The 21,498-nt window shown below is 46.7% G+C and overlaps 3 protein-coding genes across 4 annotated transcripts in view; 1 reads left to right on the top strand and 2 right to left on the bottom strand.

Moving 5' to 3' along the window:
* LOC309355372 (sulfotransferase 2B1-like) overlaps positions 1-4,753 on the bottom strand; it is a 28,089-nt gene extending 23,336 nt beyond the window's left edge. The window contains exon 1 of the mRNA XM_081886158.1: positions 4,506-4,753. The gene's annotated coding sequence lies outside the window, so the exon portion shown is untranslated. The remainder of the gene's footprint in view (positions 1-4,505) is intronic.
* Positions 4,754-7,176: 2,423 nt separating this feature from the next.
* LOC309355366 (uncharacterized protein) lies at positions 7,177-13,453 on the top strand. 2 transcript variants are annotated; one of them, XM_081886145.1, is made up of 4 exons: positions 7,177-7,254; positions 10,163-10,410; positions 11,027-11,545; positions 12,833-13,453. In XM_081886145.1, the coding sequence occupies exons 2-4, from the start codon at positions 10,246-10,248 to the stop codon at positions 13,298-13,300; spliced, it is 1,152 nt and encodes a 383-aa protein (XP_081742271.1). In that variant the 5' UTR covers positions 7,177-7,254; positions 10,163-10,245; the 3' UTR covers positions 13,301-13,453. The 2 variants fall into 2 exon arrangements, with proteins under 2 accessions (XP_081742271.1, XP_081742272.1); XM_081886146.1 differs by having other exon boundaries at positions 7,189-7,254; positions 10,166-10,410.
* Positions 13,454-14,064: 611 nt separating this feature from the next.
* RPL18 (ribosomal protein L18) lies at positions 14,065-20,433 on the bottom strand. The gene is made up of 7 exons (XM_081886170.1): positions 20,358-20,433; positions 17,376-17,462; positions 16,929-17,036; positions 15,797-15,895; positions 15,237-15,360; positions 15,053-15,122; positions 14,065-14,211 (listed from the first exon to the last, which is right to left on the bottom strand). Exons 1-7 carry the CDS (start codon positions 20,358-20,360, stop codon positions 14,136-14,138), a joined length of 567 nt encoding a protein of 188 aa, XP_081742296.1. The 5' UTR covers positions 20,361-20,433; the 3' UTR covers positions 14,065-14,135.
* Positions 20,434-21,498: the final 1,065 nt, after the last annotated feature.

Raw genomic sequence — 21,498 nt, 5'->3', positions numbered from 1 at the left:
AGAGGCCCATGAAATCTGATGCCAACCCAGTCTCTCCAATGCTCACATCATTTCCCCTCAGAAATGAAAGTGTGGCTGTTTGACCTGCGTTGTTAATGTTGCCGGTAATTATGAGCTATAAATAAATAACTACAACAAATGCCCTGTGAGAAATGAGGATGTTGCTTTTTCACATACAAATGTAACAGGTAAACAAACAAATGTATGCAGTCCAGACAGCTTAAGAGATTTTAGAGCTTGTGGTCAGGATGTGGTTGCAATAAGTAGACAAGTGTCAGCAGTCCAGATCAACTCACACTTGTTATCTGGAGATGTTAGAGCTTGTGATCAGAAGGCGGTATTTTTGCTTGGCTTAACAAGTAACTGCATAGGAACATAGACCAAATAAGGGGAATAATAAAGAAATGTAGGGGGTGAATCAGAGTGAACAGAGGTGGGAATGTTGGTAGGATAATTAGGTGGTTGTGATAGGCTGTAAACTTTGTAGTACCCAGCCAATGGGGAGACGGGGGGGGGGCAAGGGGACCTGTGCTTCTGGTACAGTGGTACCTCGGGTTAAGAACTTAATTCGTTCTGGAGGTCCGTTCTTAACCTGAAACTGTTCTTAACCTGAAGCACCACTTTAGCTAATGGGGCCTCCCGCTGCCACCACGTGATTTCTGTTCTCATCCTGAAGCAAAGTTCTTAACCCGAGGTACTATTTCTGGATTAGTGGAGTCTGTAACCTGAAGCGTCTGTAACCCGAGGTACCACTGTACTGTATAGGGAATATAAGCTTATGCTTTGACAAAGCTGGGGTTTGCCCACTCTTGGATACCCACTCTTGCAAGAACATATTGTATTCAATAAACTCTTTGCTGCTTCACCAATTTTGTTCAGATTGTATTGTAAGGAGTGGGATTAAGGGTCTTAGGACCCACATCTTACATGCCTCTAGAATATATCGCTTGCTTTTAAAAAAACAAACAACAACAATGAATCAATCTTGAATTTATCTCAGGCATGAGCCTTTGAACCATGGTTGCAGTTAATCTCTTTTGCCTCCCTTACTTCTCAAATACCAGGCCTGATCTTGCACTGAACAGCTGCTGCCACCCAGTGTAGACAATATTAAATTAAACGGAGTAATGTTCCTATTAGGGGCACAGGTGGCGTTGTGGGTTAAAGCCTCAGCGCCTAGGACTTGCCGATCTAAAGGTCGGCGGTTCGAATCCCTGCTGCGGGGTGCGCTCCTGCTGCTCGGTCCCAGCGCCTGCCAACCTAGCAGTTCGAAAGCACCCCCGGGTGCAAGTAGATAAATAGGGACCGCTTTCTAGCGGGAAGGTAAACGGCGCTTCCGTGTGCAGCTCTGGCTCACCAGAGCAGCGATGTCACGCTGGCCACGTGACCCGGAAGTGTCTCCGGACAGCGCTGGCCCCTGGCCTCTTGAGTGAGATGGGCGCACAACCCCAGAGTCTGTCAAGACTGGCCCGTACGGGCAAGGGTACCTTTACCTTTACCTTTACCTAATGTTCCTATTGTGAGGTACAAAGCAGGCATGAAGGAAAACACGGTCATTTCTCATGGCATAACAGCCATGGTGGAATCTTTCCTCTGGCATCCTCAGTGCAACCTGAAACCTGCTTTATGCCTAAGGCTGTGTACATCCTATACCTTTAAAGCACATTTGAAGAAGATGCCTTCCTTCAAAGAATTCTGGGCACTGTAGTTTAGCCACCATCAGAGAGTTACAATTCCTGGCATCCCTTAAGAAACTACAGTGCCCAGAATTATTTGAGGGGAAAGAATGTGCTTTAAAGTATCTACACGGAGACTTTTTCTGCACGATGAAGTGGGCTCTCTAGGTCCCCAAAGTTTCTTCTGCTATGGACCACTTGAAAATTGCTGAGGATCTTGGCGAACCATGATTTTTCTGCCTGTTGTAGCAATTGCAATGTGCTGTGCTAGATGCTGTGTGACTTCTAAAGGCTTTTTGTTTCATATGCGCTGTATTTTATTACATTCCAAAGACTTCAAATTGTAATGCAATAAAATCCATGAAATAAAAGAAGCCGTTAAAATGCAATTAAAAATAAATATGAATATTTAATGTGACGGATGTGCCGTCTCCCATCTTCGACCAAGAATCCACAGATACACTGTTAACCAACCACCTGAACAAAGCACGGATCAGTCTGGGAAGCCCAGCTGCTGTCCATGAAAGAATGAACCATAATAAACGTGTTCGTCTTTTTAGGTGTCTCAACGAGATGCTTTGTTGTTGTTTTTGCTTCAACAGGCAAACTTAGCATTCTCTCTCTGATAGCAGATCTCTTCAGGATTCCTCTGAGGAGAGCTCCGAGCTAGTTTTGATCTGTAATGCTCAAAGGCTGCATCTGCATTACAAATCAAGCTCTCTCTCCCCCCCCCAGCCCCCTCTATTTAGGAGGCCTGCAGAAGAGGATACTGACAGACATTATCTGACCAACATCTATGACATGCTGTTTGTCTGTTGTGCAAAGTAACACTTATAATACCTCTCTGTCTGTTCCTTGGCAAGCTCCAAATAATGATAATATATGAACAATGTCTACATACTGCCTTTCAGCAGGATGACCTAGTTTGTTTAAAAAATATAAAAGTTTAAAACCACAGTGCGGCGAAAAGTATTTAAAAAACAGTATTCAAAGGAATATATATTTAACATTTAAAAGATGGTGACAATGAAAACAGTGTCCGAAAACTCAGAGGAATAATCACACTTTCACCTGTGCTGGAAAAGAGAGGGAAGAGGATTCCATAGCTCAGGGGGCGCCACACACAAAAAATCCTTGTGGACCTCAATCTAACGTCTGAAAGTGATGATAGCTGGAACAAGGAAGATGTACCCTACAAATACCCAGACCTTGTGTGAAAGGTTTCTATCTGCCCTATTATCTCTCTCTCAGGAAAATCTCATGGTGTCCTCCTACAAAATTTTTCCCTCCATTTCTAAGTTCAGAGGCCAACTTGTGGATTTTTACGTTGCCAAAATGGCCCCATCCGCTCTCTAAAGCAGAAATGGGGAATCTTTGGGCTGAACTCTAGCTTCCATTAATGCTAGCAAGCCTAGTCCATGGCAAGGGATGATGGGAGTTGCAGCTCAGCCACATCTGGAGAGCCACATGTTCTCTCACACCTGCCTTATAAGAAGGGATCAAGCAGGCGTTTTGGGGGGAGGTGTGTGTGTGTGATGGCCCTAAAGCGGAAGTGGTAGGTGGGAAACCTCCAAAACAGTCCAAGGAGGACTGAGCATGCTGAGTGACCACTGAGCGCCGACTGACCCTTGAGATGGAGACGGGAAAACCAGATGGGAGAGGGAAAATAATGAAGCCCATTGCAGGGAAGCTGTGAGGCTTTTAATGCAACCCTCTGCGTCTTTACTCAGAACTAGGCCTCACAAGGCTCAGTGGGGTTTACTCGCCTTCCGCCCTCTGGAAGTCATTGGACCACAACTCCCACTAAATGTGTGGCTTGCTTTCTGCTGCTGGGGACAGATGGGACTTATTAGGGCACTGGGGCACATACTGAGGGTGGTTTAACTCCGCGACAGTCCCAGTGAAAATCAAGTTACTCATACTTACAATTATTCTGTTATTGTTGTTTTTATTATTATTTTAAAAAGGGCACAGCAACAAGTGCATTGTCTAGTCTGGTCCAAAGATGCTGTGAGGGGCAATTCTTTGGAGGAAATGTGTAATAGAGATAAAATGCACACAACAACAACAACAAAAGTCAGAAAGGGAAGGAGACAAGCCCTGCTGAGCTCGCAGGCAAAATCTGTATTGCCAGAGCAGAGGGAGAACAAGAAAAAAGAAGTGACTGTACAAATGCCGTTCAATACAATTTTTTGTGTTTTTTGTCTTTTCAGATGGGGAACTAGCAAGCAGGATTGAGGAGACCTAGGATTCTGGAGTACTGATTTAGGGTGGCAGCCTCAGACCAAATAAGGTGGGTGTTTTTTTGAGAAGTCAACATCAGATTCAATTCTCAAATCCATCTTTGATGACTCTCCATTGCTATGTGACACACTCTGGATTACACCTGGCCAAACACAAACCTTCTTCTGGTTTCAGTGCCACCCTCAGATCGCCAATAACATTCATTCCATTCCAATGCTACAGTTCTATGATTCTATGTGGTACAGTGGTACCTCAGGTTACATACGCTTCAGGTTACATACTTTCAGGTTACAGACTCCGCTAACCCAGAAATATTACCTCGGGTTAAGAACTTTGCTTCAGGATGAAAACAGAAATTGTGCTCCGGCGGCGCGGTGGCAGCAGGAGGCCCCATTAGCTAAAGTGGTGCTTCAGGTTAAGAACAGTTTCAGGTTAAGAACAGACCTCCGGAACGAATTAAGTACTTAACCCGAGGTACCACTGCATAATATAGATGGTTGAATCTGGAACTGTCACAAGGTGTGAACACTGAGAACGGTGTGGGTTTTTGGGGTTTTTTAAAGAGTGCCTTATTCTAAGACTCACCTTTAATTCAGCAAACAGATCCTACTGCGCCTGCCCTTTTAGCATCATTATTTCACTGCTCCTTAGTTCTCGAAAGGTGTATCTGGGGCTTCAAGTCTTGAGCCCTCTCTTCAAGTGGAAATAAAACTGTCTGCCAGATGGTGAAAAAAGTCAAGAGGATCAGCACCCCGAAATTCCTAGCCTCCTCACAGGACCCGAATTTTCATTTATTCCAGCCTCTCTGCAGAGGACTAGCAGGTCTGTCTCCAGGCAAAAGAATAATAGATGGGCACAAATTCAACATACAATGGCAACATTTCAGAAACCAGTGGGAGAACATTTCACTCTCCAAGGGCATTCTGCTGCAGACTAGAATGTTGCCATTCTTCAACAAAGGAACTTTAAAAGATGTCAAGAGAGTGAAATTGTTGAACAAGAATTTATAATGTCTTTGGATTCCTATTCATTTAGGACTCAGCTGAGACCACGTTTGTTTTCTTCCACCCTCCCTTTCCAGGTGTCAAATTAGCATAGCAAAGCTAGAAAGGTTGTGCTGCCATCAATTAGCACTGCTGTGAATTAATAACAGAGTTTTGCCACGTCTGCATCTGAACTTTATGCATAAATAGCACTGACTGCATCGCTCCTGGGTACAGTTTATTTCTCTTGGCATGATGTACCTCTTGAGTGTCACGGGGTGCAACTCTTGCAAGGCACCCCAGGCTCTCGGCCAGTGGCAGAGGGAAGAGTGTGCCTCCCTTCAGCTCTGGGCTAGAAGCAGTTGGAGCTAGATGCTCTTTCCAGAATGGTGAAGGAAAGCCCCTGCAGCTGCTCCTTCTCTGAAAAACGCAGTCAGGCAACTATCCTTATCTGAGGAGAGGAGGTGTGTGCAGTACCTCAACAATTTGTGCATTTCAAATGGACACCTTTGCCCCACCACCCTAGGGCTTCCTCCTGTGTGTTACATGCATGGTGCGCATGTAGCTGTAGTCCAAAGCATCTCAAAAGGTTAGCATAGGCTGTGTTAGGGGGTTCGCCCAATGCCCCCATGATCAAGCAGCTCCTGCTCCCGTTACTGCCACAACATAAGGGAAAATAATGCCACTGATTAAGGAAATACCTGTTTGTGCTTTTTCCAGAGAGGCAGCCATGCTAGTTGCATCAAAAAGAACCAAGTCTTGTGGCACTTAAAGGCTAATCAATTTTATTTTGGCCTAAGCTTTTAGGAGGGGCGCGGGTGGCGCTGTGGTCTAAACCACTGAACCTCTTGGGCTTGCCGATCAGAAGGTTGGCGGTTCGAATCCCCGCTACAGGGTGAGCTCCCGTTGCTCGGTCCCAGCTCCTGCCAGTTCAAAAGCACACCAGTGCAAGTAGATAAACAGGTACGCTCTGGCAGGAAGGTAAATGGCATTTCCGTGAGCTGCTCTGGTTTCGGTGTTCCATTGTGCCAGAAGCGGCTTAGTCATGCTGGCCACATGACCCGGAAAAACTGTTTGCGGACAAACGCCGGTCCCTCGGCCAGTAAAACGAGATGAGCGCCGCAATCCCAGAGTCGTCTGTAACTGGACTTAACTGTCAGGGGTCCTTTACCTTTTTAAAGCCTTTAGGAACTACATGACTCCATTTCGTTAGACGCATGACATGTAATCTTGTGTGGGATAGCTCAGTCGGTAGAGCTTAAGACACTTCATCTCAGGCGTGTGGGTTCGAGCCCCATGTTGAGCAAAAAGTTTCCTGCTTTGCAGAGGGTGGGACCAGATGACCCCTGAGGTCCCTTCCAACTCTACAATTCTATGATTCTAATCCTCCAGTTGCTGGTTTATTTTGCAGACTGCCTAGCTATAATTGAACTGTCACTATCTGTAATTACAGGAACACAAGGCCATTGGTCCATCCGTCTCAGTATTCTCTCCACTGACTGTCAGTAGCCAGGCGTCTCTTCCAGCCTTGCCTGGTGATGCCATGGATTGAAGCTGGCACCTTCTGCATGCAAAGCCGTGGATGCTCTACCCTTCCTCATATTTCCATTTGCCTCATATTTCCATTTGCCTCAGACCCCAGTGATTACAGATCCTCCGTTCCTTACACCCATGTGTCCATATAAATCTGCAAGGATAAAGGTAAAGGGACCCCTGATCATTAGGTCCAGTTGTGGCCGACTCTGGGGTTGTGGCGCTCATCTCGCTTTATTGGCCGAGGGAGCCGGCGTACAGCTTCCGGGTCATGTGGCCAGCATGACTAAGCCGCTTCTGGCGAACCAGAATAGGACACGGAAACGCCGTTTACCTTCCCACCAGAGTGGTACCTATTTATCTACTTGCACTTTGATGTGCTTTTGAACTGCTAGGTTGGCAGGAGCAGGGACCGAGCAACGGGAGCTTGTCGTGGGGATTCAAACCGCCAACCTTCTGATCAGCAAGCCCTAGGCTCTGTGGTTTAACCTACGGGAGTTTATGCCATAATCAAAGTGTTTAGTTTTTAAGGCGCCACGAAACTGTGTGTGTGTTTACTTTTTGTGATTCTCTCTTCCCTCAGGGGAAAAAAAGTTAATGAGAGAACCCACTATATACGCAGCAACTAGGACCCAACTTCTGGCGCTCTTCATTCATTCCTTTCGAGTCTGATGCTGCCATCTTGGTTGAGGGAAAACCAGACAGCGCCTTTCGCGGTAGTAGAGATAGATAGGGCTGATTCACTGCGGCGGCCATTTTGGATCGGAAACGAGGCTGAGAGAGCCGGCGCGATGGAGTTCAGCTGCGGTCCCTCCCAGGTACTGAGCAACAGGGGTGCATCGCCATCCCCAAACCTGCCGCTTTCAGCCTATCTCAGGGCTCCCCTTCGCCTCAGTATTGATGCTCCACAAATTTGGACAGCAATCCCTCCCTGTTACGCTTCATATATGCATCTGCACTTTATTGCTTCATAGCTTCTCAGAGAGAGAGGGGAGGGGAGAGAGAGTATTACGTCTGTATCTTTTTTCCTTGTACATTTTAATAGGATCCAAGTATTTTTGCAGCAATGTTTTCTTTATATGTACCCATATCATAGCTGTCAACGTTTCCCTTTTTTTTAAGGGAAATTCCCTTATTCCGAATAGGATTCCTCACAAGAAAAAGGAAAAGTTGACAGCTATGACCCATAAATAGTCTGGATCCTGGAAGGATGTAGTTCGTCACTTTTGACTAAAACTATATATTGTAACAGCGGCTAACAAAACAGATCATCTTAAATTTACATAGCAAAAGGTTTCTGTATTGCTCTGATATCTTGTGCGTCACATAAGAGGCAGAAGCAGAAACAATTTGCTGTGAAAATTTAATGTCTGTTATGTTAGTCGCAGTGATGTATGCAGGTTTTAAAAATTTGTATGGTCTTGTCTTGCTTGCTTATGAAAGATCATGAGAAAGTCATGGTGAAGTCATGGTGAATCTCCAAGTTAACCCCAAATCAGGAGAGGGGTTGTGGTGATTCTTGTGTACATGAAAGACATGGTACTACGAAACAGGGACTCCTCCAGATGTTCTTCTTACTTCACATTCATGATGATCTATGTTCATGATGCTATCACAGTGATCAGACAGGATCCCACTTTCAATCCTGTAGTCACATTCCTCTATTTCCAATCGGATGCACATATGCTTCCTGCTGATATTCTGTAATTTTTATGCCACACATGTTCCGGTTTAATTTTGTCCCACTTTTGTTGCTCTACAAAACAATCATGTGGTAGTATCACGGAAGCATCGCAAGCTAAAGCAGAATAAGTCCACCACTATTTTTGTGTCAAAGAACATGTTGCGGATGAAACTTGCAATAGAACATCAGTCTGGAGAGGCCCACAAAATGTAATCCTCCTCCTAACAGGAATGCCGTGAGCCAGTGTGGGTGGGTGCTGCCCCCTGTGGGCCAGAGATGGAGGCATGAAGAAGGAGCACAGACCTAGCTTGCAGCTGACACAGCAGCAATGTATCTCCTTCTTGGACACTAGAAGCAGAGATTTCTGGGAGAGCACAGGGCGCTTGTACAGTGTAAAATCAGAGAGGAGCCTCACTGGTTTGCTGGCAGGAGGAGGTGTATGGGCTTCTTGGAAACACAGAATCCCTTGTTTCTTTGGGATGGCAAAGAGGCGAGCTTGGACTTTGTAAGGCTTATCTATTTATACGTACATAAATTTCTATACCACTAAATGAAAAGGGGGAGATCTTCTCAGAGTGGTGTACATAAAATTAAGTGTAAAAGCAAGGATCAGAAGAAGGTAAAACTGCTCACATGGCAGGGTAACTTTGCAAAAATAAACAGGTTTTTAAGCTAGAGTAAAAAGCGAATCAACAAATTGATTAAATTCCATAGTATAGAGTCTGCTGTACTCAACTCCATGTGGCACAAGGGACCAGCTAGCAATGCTGCTGCAGAACATATCTGAATAACAGGTAGGAATACATAGGGAAAGGTGGTCCCAAGGCTTTTATACACTCAGCACCTTCAATCTGGCCCAGTAGCACATTAGCAGCCGGTGCAGATTCCTCAGTGCAGATAACCAGCTCTAGTCAACAGCCAGGGGTTGGGGTTCCAGTTTTCCACGACTGCAGCGTGGAACTTCCATGCCACAAGAAATCATTAAGTGCAGACTCAAAGCAGCCATTCACAGGCAGAGGCAGAGCCAAGGAGTGGGTCTGGTTTGGGGGAAGAGTCTCAAGGGCCAAATACAGAGGGCATTTGGTCCTTGAGCCCGAGGCTGTCTGTCCCAGCTTTAGACACACAGTGCCTGCCACTATCCCTGGTTTGGATCGTTGTGGGGTGGGGTTGAGGGTTGCCTGAAGAATGGGATAAAAATATATTTAATACATTGAATCACTCCTACTTCAAGATACCAGATACCAAAGATATACGGTACCTGCCCAAGTAATTAAACTTCTTATTTGGCCCCCAGCTCTTCAATAGGTTCTTGAAGCCAAAACCCACACCCCACAAATAAATCCAGCAATAATAATGTAATACAGCCACACAGTGAAGCAGTTTGGTCAATAAAAATCCCAGTGTTGAAGCTAAAAGATTCAATTAAGTAAGTAAGTAAGTAATATATTTATACCCCACCCACTTTGGGCGGCTCCCAACAGAATATTAAAATCATGATAAAACATCAAACATTAAAAGCCACCCTAAACAGGGCTGCCTTCAGATGTCTTCTAAAAGTCAGTTGTTTATTTCCTTGACATCTGATGGGCGGACGTTGCACAGGGTGGGCGCTACTATCGAGAAGGTCCTTTGCCTGGTTCCCTGTAACCTCACTTCTCATAGGGAGGGAACAGCCAGAAGGCCCTCAGAGCTGGACTTCAGTGTCTGGGCTGAACGATGAGGGTGGAGACGCTCCTTCAGGTCTACTGGGCCAAGGCCGTTGAGGGCTTTAAAAATCAGCACCAACACTTTGAATTGTGCTTGGAAACGTACTGGGAACCACTGTAGGTCTTCTAGGATAAAACAGTTTGGCATGGGGAGGGTGGAGGACAGAGATGACACCAGGTGAGCAAATTTGTTACTGTGCCCTTAGCCTTTCAGGGCACTACATTTCCCAGAGCTTCTTGGGAAGGGGGGGAAGGGGCACCAAGGGCCAGGAATAAGGAGGACCCTTGAAGCAACAACCATGCTGTTGAAATACCAATAAGTCGATCTTTGTCCAGTAGGCCTTCATTCTGGTCCTGGTGACCTGGTTGTGGCAGCTGAGCAGGTGAAAAACACCAGTGTGTCACCCTGTTGCGAGGGCATGGCTGCATTGCATGACCACGGCGCATACTGCATACCAGAAGGAGGACATGCCCTGAAGAGGCTTGTGAGGGAGTTGCAGGACACAGCCCACCGCCAGAGCGAGCGCCTTCTTAGCCTGCAGGGAGCGGTGGAAGCCAACCAGAAGGAACACAGAGAGCTGCAGGTGAGGGTGACCAGTGACTAATAATAATTTTATTATTTATACGCTGCCCATCTTGACCGGGTTGTCCCAGCCACCCTGGGAGTCTTCCAGCAAAATATAAAAACACAATAAAAAACATAAAAATGTCCTTATGCAGGGCTGCCTTCAGATGTCTCCTAAAACTCAGATACAGTGGTACCTCGGGTTAAGAACTTAATTCATTCTGGAGGTCCGTTCTTAACCTGAAACTGTTCTTAACCTGAGGTACCAATTTAGCTAATGGGGCCTCCCGCTGCCACCAAACGATTTCTGTTCTCATCCAGAAGCAAAGTACTTAACCTGAGGTACTATTTCTGGGTTAGTGGAGTCTGTAACCTGAAGCATCTGTAACCCAAGGTACCACTGTAGTTATTTCCTTGGCATCTGACAGGAGAGTGTTCCACAGGGCGGGCACCACTGCCCAGAAGGCCCTCTGCCTGGTTCCCTGTAACTTCACTTCTTGCCATGAGAGAAGTGGCAGAAGGCCCTTGGAACTGGACCTCAAGTGTCCGGGCTGACTAGGTGGGCAAGGAACAGAGTTGGGTGAGGGCACCTTTGTGGAAAGCTATGCCAACGCTGCCATTTTCGCCGCACACAGGAGAGTGCGGACGGCGAGAACTGGGGTCTCCTTTCCCACCTCGGAGAGCGCGTCTCGCAGCTGGAGGAAGAGAACCGGAACCTGTGCTGGGAGCGGGAGCAGCTGGAGTCTGCAAGGCATCGCATGCGCAAGGAGCTGGATGCCAGCGGCGCCACCGTCCTCTCGCTGAGCAGGCAGCTGAGGGGGCAGCGCGAGGCCCAGGCGCACCACGGGGCCTTCTCCCTCGAGAGCGTCAAGGGCGACGGCAAGCGGCTGAGGTTCTACACGGGCTTCAACAGGTACCCCCGCCTGGTGGCCTTTCTGGACTTCCTCCTCGAGGGCAAGCATGGGGAGGTAGGGGGCCCGGAAGGCAGCCCCCACAGCGCCCTCAGCCCCGACAACCAGCTCTTCCTGGTGCTCGTCCGCCTGCGCCTGGGCCTGCTGCTTCAGGACTTGGCCTTCCGGTTCCACATCTCCGAATCCACGGCCTCCCGCTACTGGGCCAGCTGGACGGAGCTCATGGAGCGGAGGTTGAGACAAGTGAGTAAAGCGGGGCAAGAGCTCCTCCTTTCTACACACCCCGGAAAAACAACACCAGAGAGTTAAGGAGAGGTGCAATGGTGTTGGTGAAAGGAGCATAGAATAATTGGGTGGGGAATAAGGGTGGGTGGTAAGGAACCTTCAAATGGTGCATGGTCGCAGACTTTCTCATCTGAGGCTTTTGAAGTGCAATTCCATCAGCCCATGAGTTGGAGGTCACAAGGCTGGTTGAGAAGGGCCTCTTCTGCCACAGTCCTGCACTGCCCCTGGTGGATGAAGTCCAGAAGGCCAGTTCACACTGTTCTCCCAGCCCCATGTGTAGAAAGGGAAGAAAAGTGTGCTGTGTAGAAGCACATTCTGTTGTCTATGGTTTGGATCCTGCCCCCCCAATTAATTTTTAGGCTGTTGCCCCTCCCAACAGAGAACTTTTTTGAATTCAGTAGTAAAAATGGTATTTAAGAACACAAATCCCAGTGAAAATTAACCCCGCTGTGAAGTCCCCATAAAAATTAAGTGGTGTATGTTAGCCACAACAAACTGGTCCTATTGGTTTCAAAGGGAGGACTTCACAACTTTTCTGTGGGTTTGGACTGCGGCATGTGCGTCCTTGCTTTCCAATTTCTTTTGCCCCCGTCAGTTCTCAAATCAAAACAGAAGGCAGAACTACTGCACCCTTTCCTGTTGACCCTCTCCTCATTCCTTGAAACTCACAATCCAGAGATGAGAGCCCCCAACCATCAATTGGCCTATGTTTGCTTTCATCTTTTGCAGCACGAGGGCCACATTTCTTTCTGGGAGCCATGTGCTAAGGGTGGGCAGGGGAACAAATGTAGTTTACCTTTGTACAGCAGGCTAGTTTTTCTGCATACCCTCTATCTCCTGTCCAGGCAGAGGAAGACGTCTCATCAAAGATCAAGAATTCAGGCAGGCAAAAGCAGTTAAGGAACAAAGCAGGGCCAGTGAGGAGTGTGGCTTAGGGAGAGAGGTGTGGCCTGAGGAAGAGTCCCAAGGGCCAGGAAAGAGTAGCTTGGAGGGCCAGATTTGTCCCAGAGTCTGAGGTGCCTCATTCCTGTTTTTAACCTAGAAATGCCTTTGTTAGAGGTAGTCATGCTTCTGAATACCAGTTCCTAGAAGTCAGGTAGCAGGGAGAGGGTTCTGTTATGCTCAGATCCTGCTTGCAGGCTTCCCACAGGCTCCTGGTGGGCCACTGTGAGAGCAGGATGCTGGACAAGATGGGTCACTGCCCTGATGCAGCCTGCCATTCTTACAGATGTCTTCTCCCTCCAGATCCCCGTCGCCTGCAGCCAGCGCTACATAGATGCTTTCAAGCCACAGCAGCCACTCAGGCACCATGATGTGCCACTGGTGGCTCTGGACTGCGCAGAACTGTTGTTCGAAGCCCAGGGGCGGTCAAGAGGCAGAGGAGGAGATGCCCCTCAGGTTCCCAGGGCTCGGTACTCGGTGCACGGCTATGCTCTGGCTGCTCCCAGCGGCTTCCTGACGTTCGGTGCCGGGACTGGCAAGGAACTGCCTGTGTTGCCGCCGTTCCTGCAGGCAGGGCCTGTGGAGTTGACAGCCCAGCAGGAGGCGGCCAAGAGGCAAGTGCTGAGCTTGCGGAGCCTGACGGACAAGGCTTTCGGCTACCGCTTCCTGCGTGTTGTTCACCCACAGAACATGGAGGGCCAAGTGGGCAGGGCGTGGACCATTTCGTGCTACCTGGCTTGCCTGCTGCACGACCCCATGGGGCTAGGCTAGGGCAAAGGAGTCCTGCTCCCCCAACAGTCTCAACACTTCTGTGTCACCTCCATTGAACGCTGCTCCTATTCCCACACCTGCATTGTAATTTTATTGCTGGGCCCTACTTGGTGTGTCAGAATCCATGCTGCAGAATGAATGCACCTTTTAGGACATCTGTGTTTCTGCTTTCCTTGACCACCAGAGATAGTAACCAGGAAACTAATCCAAAATTCATTTGATATGAATTTGGGTGCTTGAGCACCCCCAGACTCAACATTTAGCAATACTTTTATTTAAAAAAAAAAAGTCTTCCCTAAACTGTATTTTAAAATTCTAGTTCAGTAACCGATAAGCACCAGCAGGGGTGCTTTTTTTCCAACCAACATGTCTCCCACCCTCCAGCTCCTGCAAATACTTCTCTTTAAGAAGTCTTCTCTCCCTCCCTCCCTGACACTTTTCTTTTATGTCTGACATTTCCAAAACACTTCTTTATCATCACCGGGATAGCTGCATCACTAATTTCGCTACGCTACATTTGCTCTCATGTTTTAAGAAGACATAATTATTGTATAGTATAATTATAAGTATAATTGTATAGTATAATTATTGGGTCACCTCATCCACTCATGTTCAGTAAAGATTGTGGGAAGGCTCAAAGCAGGTTGGGAGGGGAGAGACATCCTGAGAATGATGTTCAGGCTAACCAGACGTTGTTGGGTCTACAGCCTGCCTTTACAATCTTCCTAGCACTTGACTGTCTTAACAAATGACACGACATGGGGTTTTTAAATTTATATTCAGAATAGCAAATTTAATCCATCGCAGCATAGCCTTCAAATTTTCAAGACTCAATCTAGTTTTTGTAGCCTCGACTGGCACGGCGACCTCGAGCCCGCTCAAACTTGCGGCCCTTGGATCTGATGTATGGCCTGCAAAGTGGAAAATGTAAGAGGAGTTAATAACACAAATAGGAGCCTGCTCTTGCTTAGTAGATATACTGCTTCAGGAAGGAGATGCGCACACAGTAGCCTCTGAATTCAGAGGTGCTGCAGAATCGTGGGGCTCTCTTGCTCCCCCCTTCTATCCTTCACCTCCCTAACCCCAAAAAGACTCGCCCCTCCCACAGACTGTCTGTCCTAGCTGCCTACAAGTGAGAAGGCGTCAATGGAATTTTACTCTACTTCCTCTCCCAAAATTCCCAGAGCTTCTGAAACCCAAGAGCTGTAATCTGAATCCAAACTCCTCTCCAACTTCTAGAGTACAGAGAAAAAGAGGCAACTGGGGGGTCACGGCTGTATGGCAAACCATGCAAGAGAATGTGTCTCCAAAGGCAGGCTTTGTCAAGCTGGAATTCTCTCTTTATTTTACCAAATCTATTTTTCCTTTTAAGCAAATTAAATCTATAGGTGCTGCAGTTGAAATACTTGGGATTGGGAAGCCTGTTTTAATGCTCACAGGATAGCCTAATTAACTCTCTTAGGGGCAGCTATGAGGTTCAGAACACTATGGTGAGATGTCCAAGACTTGATTCCTTGGAAGAATGGGATTCAAAGATCAGAAAAGGGAGAGTACATGCCTTTTAGGACCCTTTGTAAGTATAATACTGAAGCTATACCACAGAAGAACAGGAATAAAGTGATTGTGTAAACAGGAGAAAAGTCGTTTCCCCCCCTCAAAAACCTACAATTATCTTGAAGTGCAGCATAGCTTTAGGCAAATACAGGTAAATGGGAAGAGGCTAGCAGGAGACCTGGAGCCTGAGGTACTCACTTAGTGTGGCTGTGTGGGGTTCCAGGGGCCTTGCCGAAATGCCTGTAAACTTCGCGAGCCTTCCTGGGTCCTGCAGGAGGCAAGTCAGAAAAGATGCTTTAGTCATACTGAGGCATCAGCAGCAAACTAGCATCTGCAAGAACTTTGCAAGCCTCAAGAGCTTGGTACCATCTTCCTGACTCACCAGAAAGCAGCACAGTTCCTTGGCCCTTGGGGGCAGCCATGGCCAACTGGTCAAAAGTCATGATCTGGCCACCAGCTTTCAGGATGCGGGTACGGGCTCCTCGGGTCACTCTCAGGGCACAAACCTTGGAGGAAAAGGGAAACGGGTTGCAACGTGAGATGAAGTATGTCATTTCTTGCTCCAAAAATAAAATTTGCACCTTCATCTATACCCCAACCTAATTATTATAACTAGGGATGCAATTAATTGATTGCATCAAAACATTCTGATTGGATAAAAGGATGCTCACCTGGTTATCCAGGCAGCAGACTTGGAATGCTTAGTTAATTAATGAACTAAAACTCATAAACAGATTGCAGTCCAAGCACTGGCCAGTCATCAACTGCATGTACAATTATAAGTGGCATGCGCCAACCACTTCCATGCCATCACATGCCTATTAGGCATTCCTATACACCTCCAGTTTTCAAGGCTGTCAAAGCAACATCCCTCCTGCTGCTTCAAGCCTCTTGAGTTCCTGCCCTTTGAACAGCTCCTCCACCAACAACTAGCCAAGCTACCTTCAGTTTGGGGATTTCCTGGATGCGAACATCATCGGTCACTGTACCCACCACCACAGCAGTTTTGTTCTCCCGGCCTGGGAGCTTCATCTTACGGATCTGGAGAGGGAGAAAGAGTGATCACAGTGAATGTGCACGTATTAACTGTCTGAACAGCAGGCAGTGGTTTAACTATATGACAAGGAGTGGGCTCCTTTTTTATATATGAATGCACACCCAGGTTACTTTAACTGGGACAGCAAGAGAATGGATCTGCCCCTCCATTTCCTCCTATAACTTGCATTAGCATGATCAGCTGCATATCTCACTAGATTTACTGGGCCACCAACCTGCACAGCAACCCACTGCTTTGGGGTTGGGGAAGGAGTGCATTGCCCTTTTTAGTTGAGAAAAAAAAGTGAGGTGGGGGGGGGGCGCAACATGATAAAGACATGGGGAGGGAAAAGTTATTCTCTCTCTCTCATAATACTAGAACCTAAGCAGCTGAAAGTTGGAAGATCCAGGACAGGGAAAAGAAAGCCTTCACAATATGCATACTTAAACTACGGTACTTGTTCACACAAGATGCAACTAATTGCCACCAACTTGGATGATGATGATAATAAGCATTATTATTACTCTATTATTTATATGCCACCCATCTGGATGGGCTTAAAAGAGGACAAGTTTGTGGCGGATATCAATGGCTACTAGACACAATGGAGATATTTCATCTCCCCTGTCAGGTAGTATGCCTCTGAACAACAGTTGCTGGGAATCAGAAGCAGGGAGAGTGCTGTTGTTGCCCTCAAGTTCTGCCTGTGAGTTTCTCATAGGCATCTGGTTGGCCACAGTAGGAACAGAATGCTGCGCAAATTGAACATTTCGACAGATCTAGCCAGGCTCTTCGGACACCCTTAAATAGGGAAAAGCCACACCATGGGCCATAGTCCTGCTCCTTTCCTTTCTTCCTGCCTTGCTCCACTGCTTGAAAAATGCTGGCAAAATCACAACAAAGGTGGCTGTTTATTCCTGAACTTGGATCTGGAGGGGTGGTGTGAAAGATAGCAACTGAGAATTGCTATGTAGGGCATCCCGTAGAAGTGTATAAAAAAAGATAAATAGAGAGATTGGGAGCGGAATCTGCACTTACCATGCGGGAAACGGACAGTGGAGGCCTGTTGGTGCGGCTCATAAAGAGCCGTTTCAGAATCACCTTGTTGAATTTTGCATTGGTCCGTCGAGCAAGAAATCTGTAGAGCTGAAGAGGCAACAAAGGGGTTGACAGGATACTTGGGGGAGTCTCGTTGGCCTGTCCCTTTGCCCTCCCTTTCCATATTATGTCCACAATTCAGCTTCCAGCCCAACAAGCCTCCAAATATAATCCACTAATTCTGTTTTTCCATAGCAGGTCAGTCCCCCGCCCCAGCATCCCAAATTCCTTAGAGCCTTCCTTCTGTAAAAAGACTCATACATTCCAGTATGCCACCACCACACAAATAAGCATGGGTGAAGCGGGGAGAGGGAGAAAATGACCTGTGGGAATTCTGGCTCTAAGCCATCTCCGAAACCAAAGGTTTTCAATCGCGCTGGTTCTCACCTTGACCAGGAGGCGAAGGTAGATATCCTGACTCTTAGGCTCTTTGCGTCGAACCTTCCGGTCCTTGTTGTGGCGTATGTCGACTCCCTGGAACCAAGAAAGAGAAGCTGTCACGTAAGTGGGTTTGTGCGAGAATCTGCCAGACGTGCCTATATACAACCACACCTCCCTCCTTTCTGAGATATAGAAATGTTGGATTTCTTTATGACTGGGCAGCATATACTGTGCCAGCCTTCACCAACCTGATGCTTTCTTCCCAGGGAACTCTGGGAATTGTAGCTCTCTGAGGGAAATAAAGTCTCCCTACAACTCTCAGCACCCTTAACTAACTACAGTTCCCAACATTATTTGGGGGAAGCCAAGATCATTTAAAGTGGTATAAAAGCGTTGGCAGTTAAGTGCCACTGAAAATAGTGGGACTTACTGCTTAGTAAATGTGCACAAAACTGCAGAGTTAATTTTGGTGGCAATTTCCCCCTCAGCCTCATTTTTTTCTTCTGTAGAATGGTGCCAAATAAACAATCTCTCACATAGAGGGGCTTGTGAAGACAATCAACGTTCACAGACTTTGGGACATTTTGTATGCTATAAAGTGTTGCCTACTAGTTGTCCACCTTCTCTATTTGATCAGAAGGTTAGGTAAAAGAGAAGTTGGAAACTATTCTCAAAATTGCCCATGACAGCACTAATGCGATAAAAAAAATGAGTAATGTGCAAGAGGAAAGAAGTACAGGGATTACACTAATCTAATTACAACAAGCAACTACAGTGGTACCTCTAGTTGTGAACACCTCTGGATACGTATCCTTTGGGCTACACATGTGGCAAACCCGGAAGTAACAGAAAGGTTTCCACCCTGCATGGATATGCAGACAAGGCACCCCTGAATGCGAATGTTTTGTGGTAAGAATGGACCCCCAGAATGAATTAAATTCGTATCCAGAGGTACCACTGTAGATGCAAACCATTCTGCAAGTACAATGCCAAATGCACAAGAATGTTTCTGCAATAACTGAATACTGGGCTGGTGGCCCAGCTGCACGCCATCTGGTCAGGTACAGCCCAACTACTGTTCAGTATGCTCTGGTAACCTCTAGGCTGGATTACTGCAACATGTTCAGGGTAGGGTTGCCTCTGATGATGGTGCAGAAACTAGTGCAGAATTCCGTGGCCAGGTTGCTCAGCAGTGCAAGATGGTTTGAGCATATTACACTGATCCTGGCCCAACTGCACTGGCTGTGAATTAGTTTATGGGCCCAATTCAAAGTGCTGGTTTTGACCTATGAAGCCTTAAATGGCTCAGGACTGCAATATCTCAAGGAGCGCCTCTCCCCATATGAACCTACCAGGACGTTGAGATCATCCTGAGGCCTCTATGAAAGTCTGGAGGGTGGCACCATAAGAACGGGCCTTTTCTTTAAATGTGTTTGAGAGAGAGGGATTATTGGTTTGATTTTATTCTTATTGTGTGTTTTATATTGTGAACTGACATGAGATCTGTGAATGAAAGGTGGTATACAAATTCAATTAATAGTAACAGTACAGTAATAGTAATATAACCAAGGGTAGTTGTTATTCAAAACAAATTTGTCTGTGGTTTAAGCTGCTTGTTACTGCATGTAGTTTAATAAGGGGATTCCCTTTTTATTGTTTCACGACGACAGGCACCCCAAGTACATGATCATCTTCTGCACACACGAGCTCCATTCATCCAAGCCATTCATTCGCATCAGAATCTGTTAATCACCTGCATGCTCACCTCCCACATGCCCAAAGGACCCACCACACTACGCCCCTCTCTTTCTCTATCATGAATAACCAAGGGTTATGCCTAGCTGCAAAATCCATTCTCAGTGCAACTGCCTCATTCCCAGCTTCTAACATGCCCCCCTTCCCATTCACACCTGCATGGATAAAGTTCTATTACACAAAAGTAAACATCATCTTCCATACTCCTTTCTCACTATGGCCACAGCTACTGCTGCTGCTGCTATGATGTAAACCTCACTGGTTGGCACCAGGAATGGGCAACCTGCAGCCCTTCAAGATGATGCTAGACTGAAACTCCCACCGTACCTAATCACTTGACCTTTTTTGTTGGCATTGATGGGAGGTGGAGTCCAACAACATCCAGACGGGTCACAGGTTATTTGTTTATTGGTAACAGTGAATTAAAACCCCATCTCCGTTCTAAAGCTAGTATGCTCCTCGTGCAAAGGCTGAACGTCCACACTCCATGTTATTAAAAGGTACTCAGCTTTGAAAGGCTGAAAAGTGCAGTATTTCTAGAAACCAGGAAGCTGCCTTATAGAGTCAGATCATTCGTCCATCTAACTCAGAACTGTCCACATGGATAGGCAGCACCTCTCCCAAGTTGCAGGCAAGAATCTCTCCCAGCCCTACCTGGAAATGCCAGGGACTGAACTAGGTACTTTCCACACGCCAGGCAGATGCCCCGCCACTGAACTAAGTCCCTTCCCAAAATGTCCAGATCGATAATGGCTGTTACAGCAAGAACTATAAATACCAAAGACGCAGAGACGGAGAACGGCTACGTTTCACCTGGGTATTTAGAGCAAACTTTTCTGAGAAAGCATGCTGCAGCTTCTCGTCTGCCTTCTTTTTTACCATATAACGAGCCCGTAATCGTGTTTTAGATAAGACGTGTTTTTTTTATTTCCCCCCTGTGTAATGTCAGGACGTGAACACACGCGTGTAGACTCCCCCTTCCTCTGTCCAATCTTAAGCGGCTCCAGCAACGCTCCTAGGCCCCAAATCCATCCTGCTCCTAAAGAGACACACATACACACACCCTCCGCGGTGGTGTCTCTCCAGACACCGGCTGCGCCCGCCAATACTAGTCTCCCCGGGCACTCCAGGCCCTTCTCCACACCGGCGCGGCACCACCCGCTGTCCACGCCGCCTCCCCGGGAAGGATTGCAACCGATTCACTTCCCACCTCCCTCCGATATCAGGACTCACCATGGCAGCGTCAGCGGCGCCCGGAAAAAAGGGAAAGGAAGAGGCTGTAGGAGCGCAAAGAATTGTGGGGAAGGAAGGGGCGTGGCTTCTGTTCTCTATAGTAATTCTAGGATGTGCACCATAGACGTACGAAAACTGTAGACTGACAATTCCTTGGGTCGAAGACGGAGCTTCCTAGTTTCTTTTATTTACTGTACAGTACTGTATATCGTTTCCACTATACCCCTTCTCCGATAGGAAACGAAAGAGAAATCTCAAAGCTAATGCTGGGCAGCAACATGTAGTTAATACCGCCCGCCCACCCGGAAAAGTAGAAGCAAAGCCAGGATTTCAATGCTTTTTCAAGCTAAGGGTTGATTGTGCAAGGAAAATATAAACAGGGATGCTTTTAAAAAGAAAAGAAAGAAATGCTCTGCAGGTTGCAGATATATTCAGAGTTATTATTTCCATATTGCCATTTTGTGCCTGAGCTCAGTGAGTCATAATCAGCTCTGCAATGTAGTTCGGCTGTTGTTATTCCCATATTACGGTTGGGTGTCTCAGAACCACTGTGTATGATGCTGTCTACAGGTCCTCAATCATCCATTCTATATTGATTGCATCATAATTATCATTTTACAGACCACTTAATGCCAAAATAGGCTTCCAGTGGTTTACAAAGTGGGAGCATCCGTAACATAAACATTAAAATTTAAACATTCATAATTAAAATACCCAATAAAACAATCCCATTAAAACAACACAGCAATTACAACAGGAAACTATACAGTAAGCATGCGGTGTTATCAACATGCAATCAGTAAGTTGAACATAATAATTATATTTTTATGTCATTCCAATCTCTGAGTGCTGTGAGATTCCAGGGGTTCCAGGCACTTACTCAGGATTCCAGTTTCCTTTAGAATGTGGCACAGTGGAGACTGTGGTTTCTTTAGTATGTATGGTTTATTTACACATATATCCAACCTGAGCCTATGATGGAGGGGCTCATGGCATTATCAACCCTAAAGTGTCTTGCTTCTCCCATAGCCACAGCCTCTCCCTCTGCCTTTCCAGGCTGCAACTTTTGCCTCCAGCTTCTAGCTCACATAACTCAGCTCTCCAATCTGCCCTTTGGTCTTTCTAACGGGAGGGGGGCACT

The sequence above is a fragment of the Podarcis melisellensis genome, assembly GCF_964234715.1.
Source record: "Podarcis melisellensis genome assembly, chromosome: 13".
Taxonomy (NCBI): domain Eukaryota; kingdom Metazoa; phylum Chordata; class Lepidosauria; order Squamata; family Lacertidae; genus Podarcis; species Podarcis melisellensis.
This window is presented reverse-complemented; position numbering and strand designations above follow the sequence as displayed.

Coding starts and splice junctions, on each gene's coding strand:
- LOC309355366 (XM_081886145.1), top strand. CDS start 10,246: ATGGCTGCATTGCATGACCACGGCGCATACTGCATACCAGAAGGAGGA. Junction 10,411..11,026: donor AGGAACACAGAGAGCTGCAG/GTGAGGGTGACC, acceptor CGCCGCACACAG/GAGAGTGCGGACGGCGAGAA. Junction 11,546..12,832: donor TGGAGCGGAGGTTGAGACAA/GTGAGTAAAGCG, acceptor TTCTCCCTCCAG/ATCCCCGTCGCCTGCAGCCA.
- RPL18 (XM_081886170.1), bottom strand. Junction 17,037..17,375: donor ACCTTCGCCTCCTGGTCAAG/GTGAGAACCAGC, acceptor TTGCCTCTTCAG/CTCTACAGATTTCTTGCTCG. Junction 15,896..16,928: donor CACTGTCCGTTTCCCGCATG/GTAAGTGCAGAT, acceptor CTCCCTCTCCAG/ATCCGTAAGATGAAGCTCCC.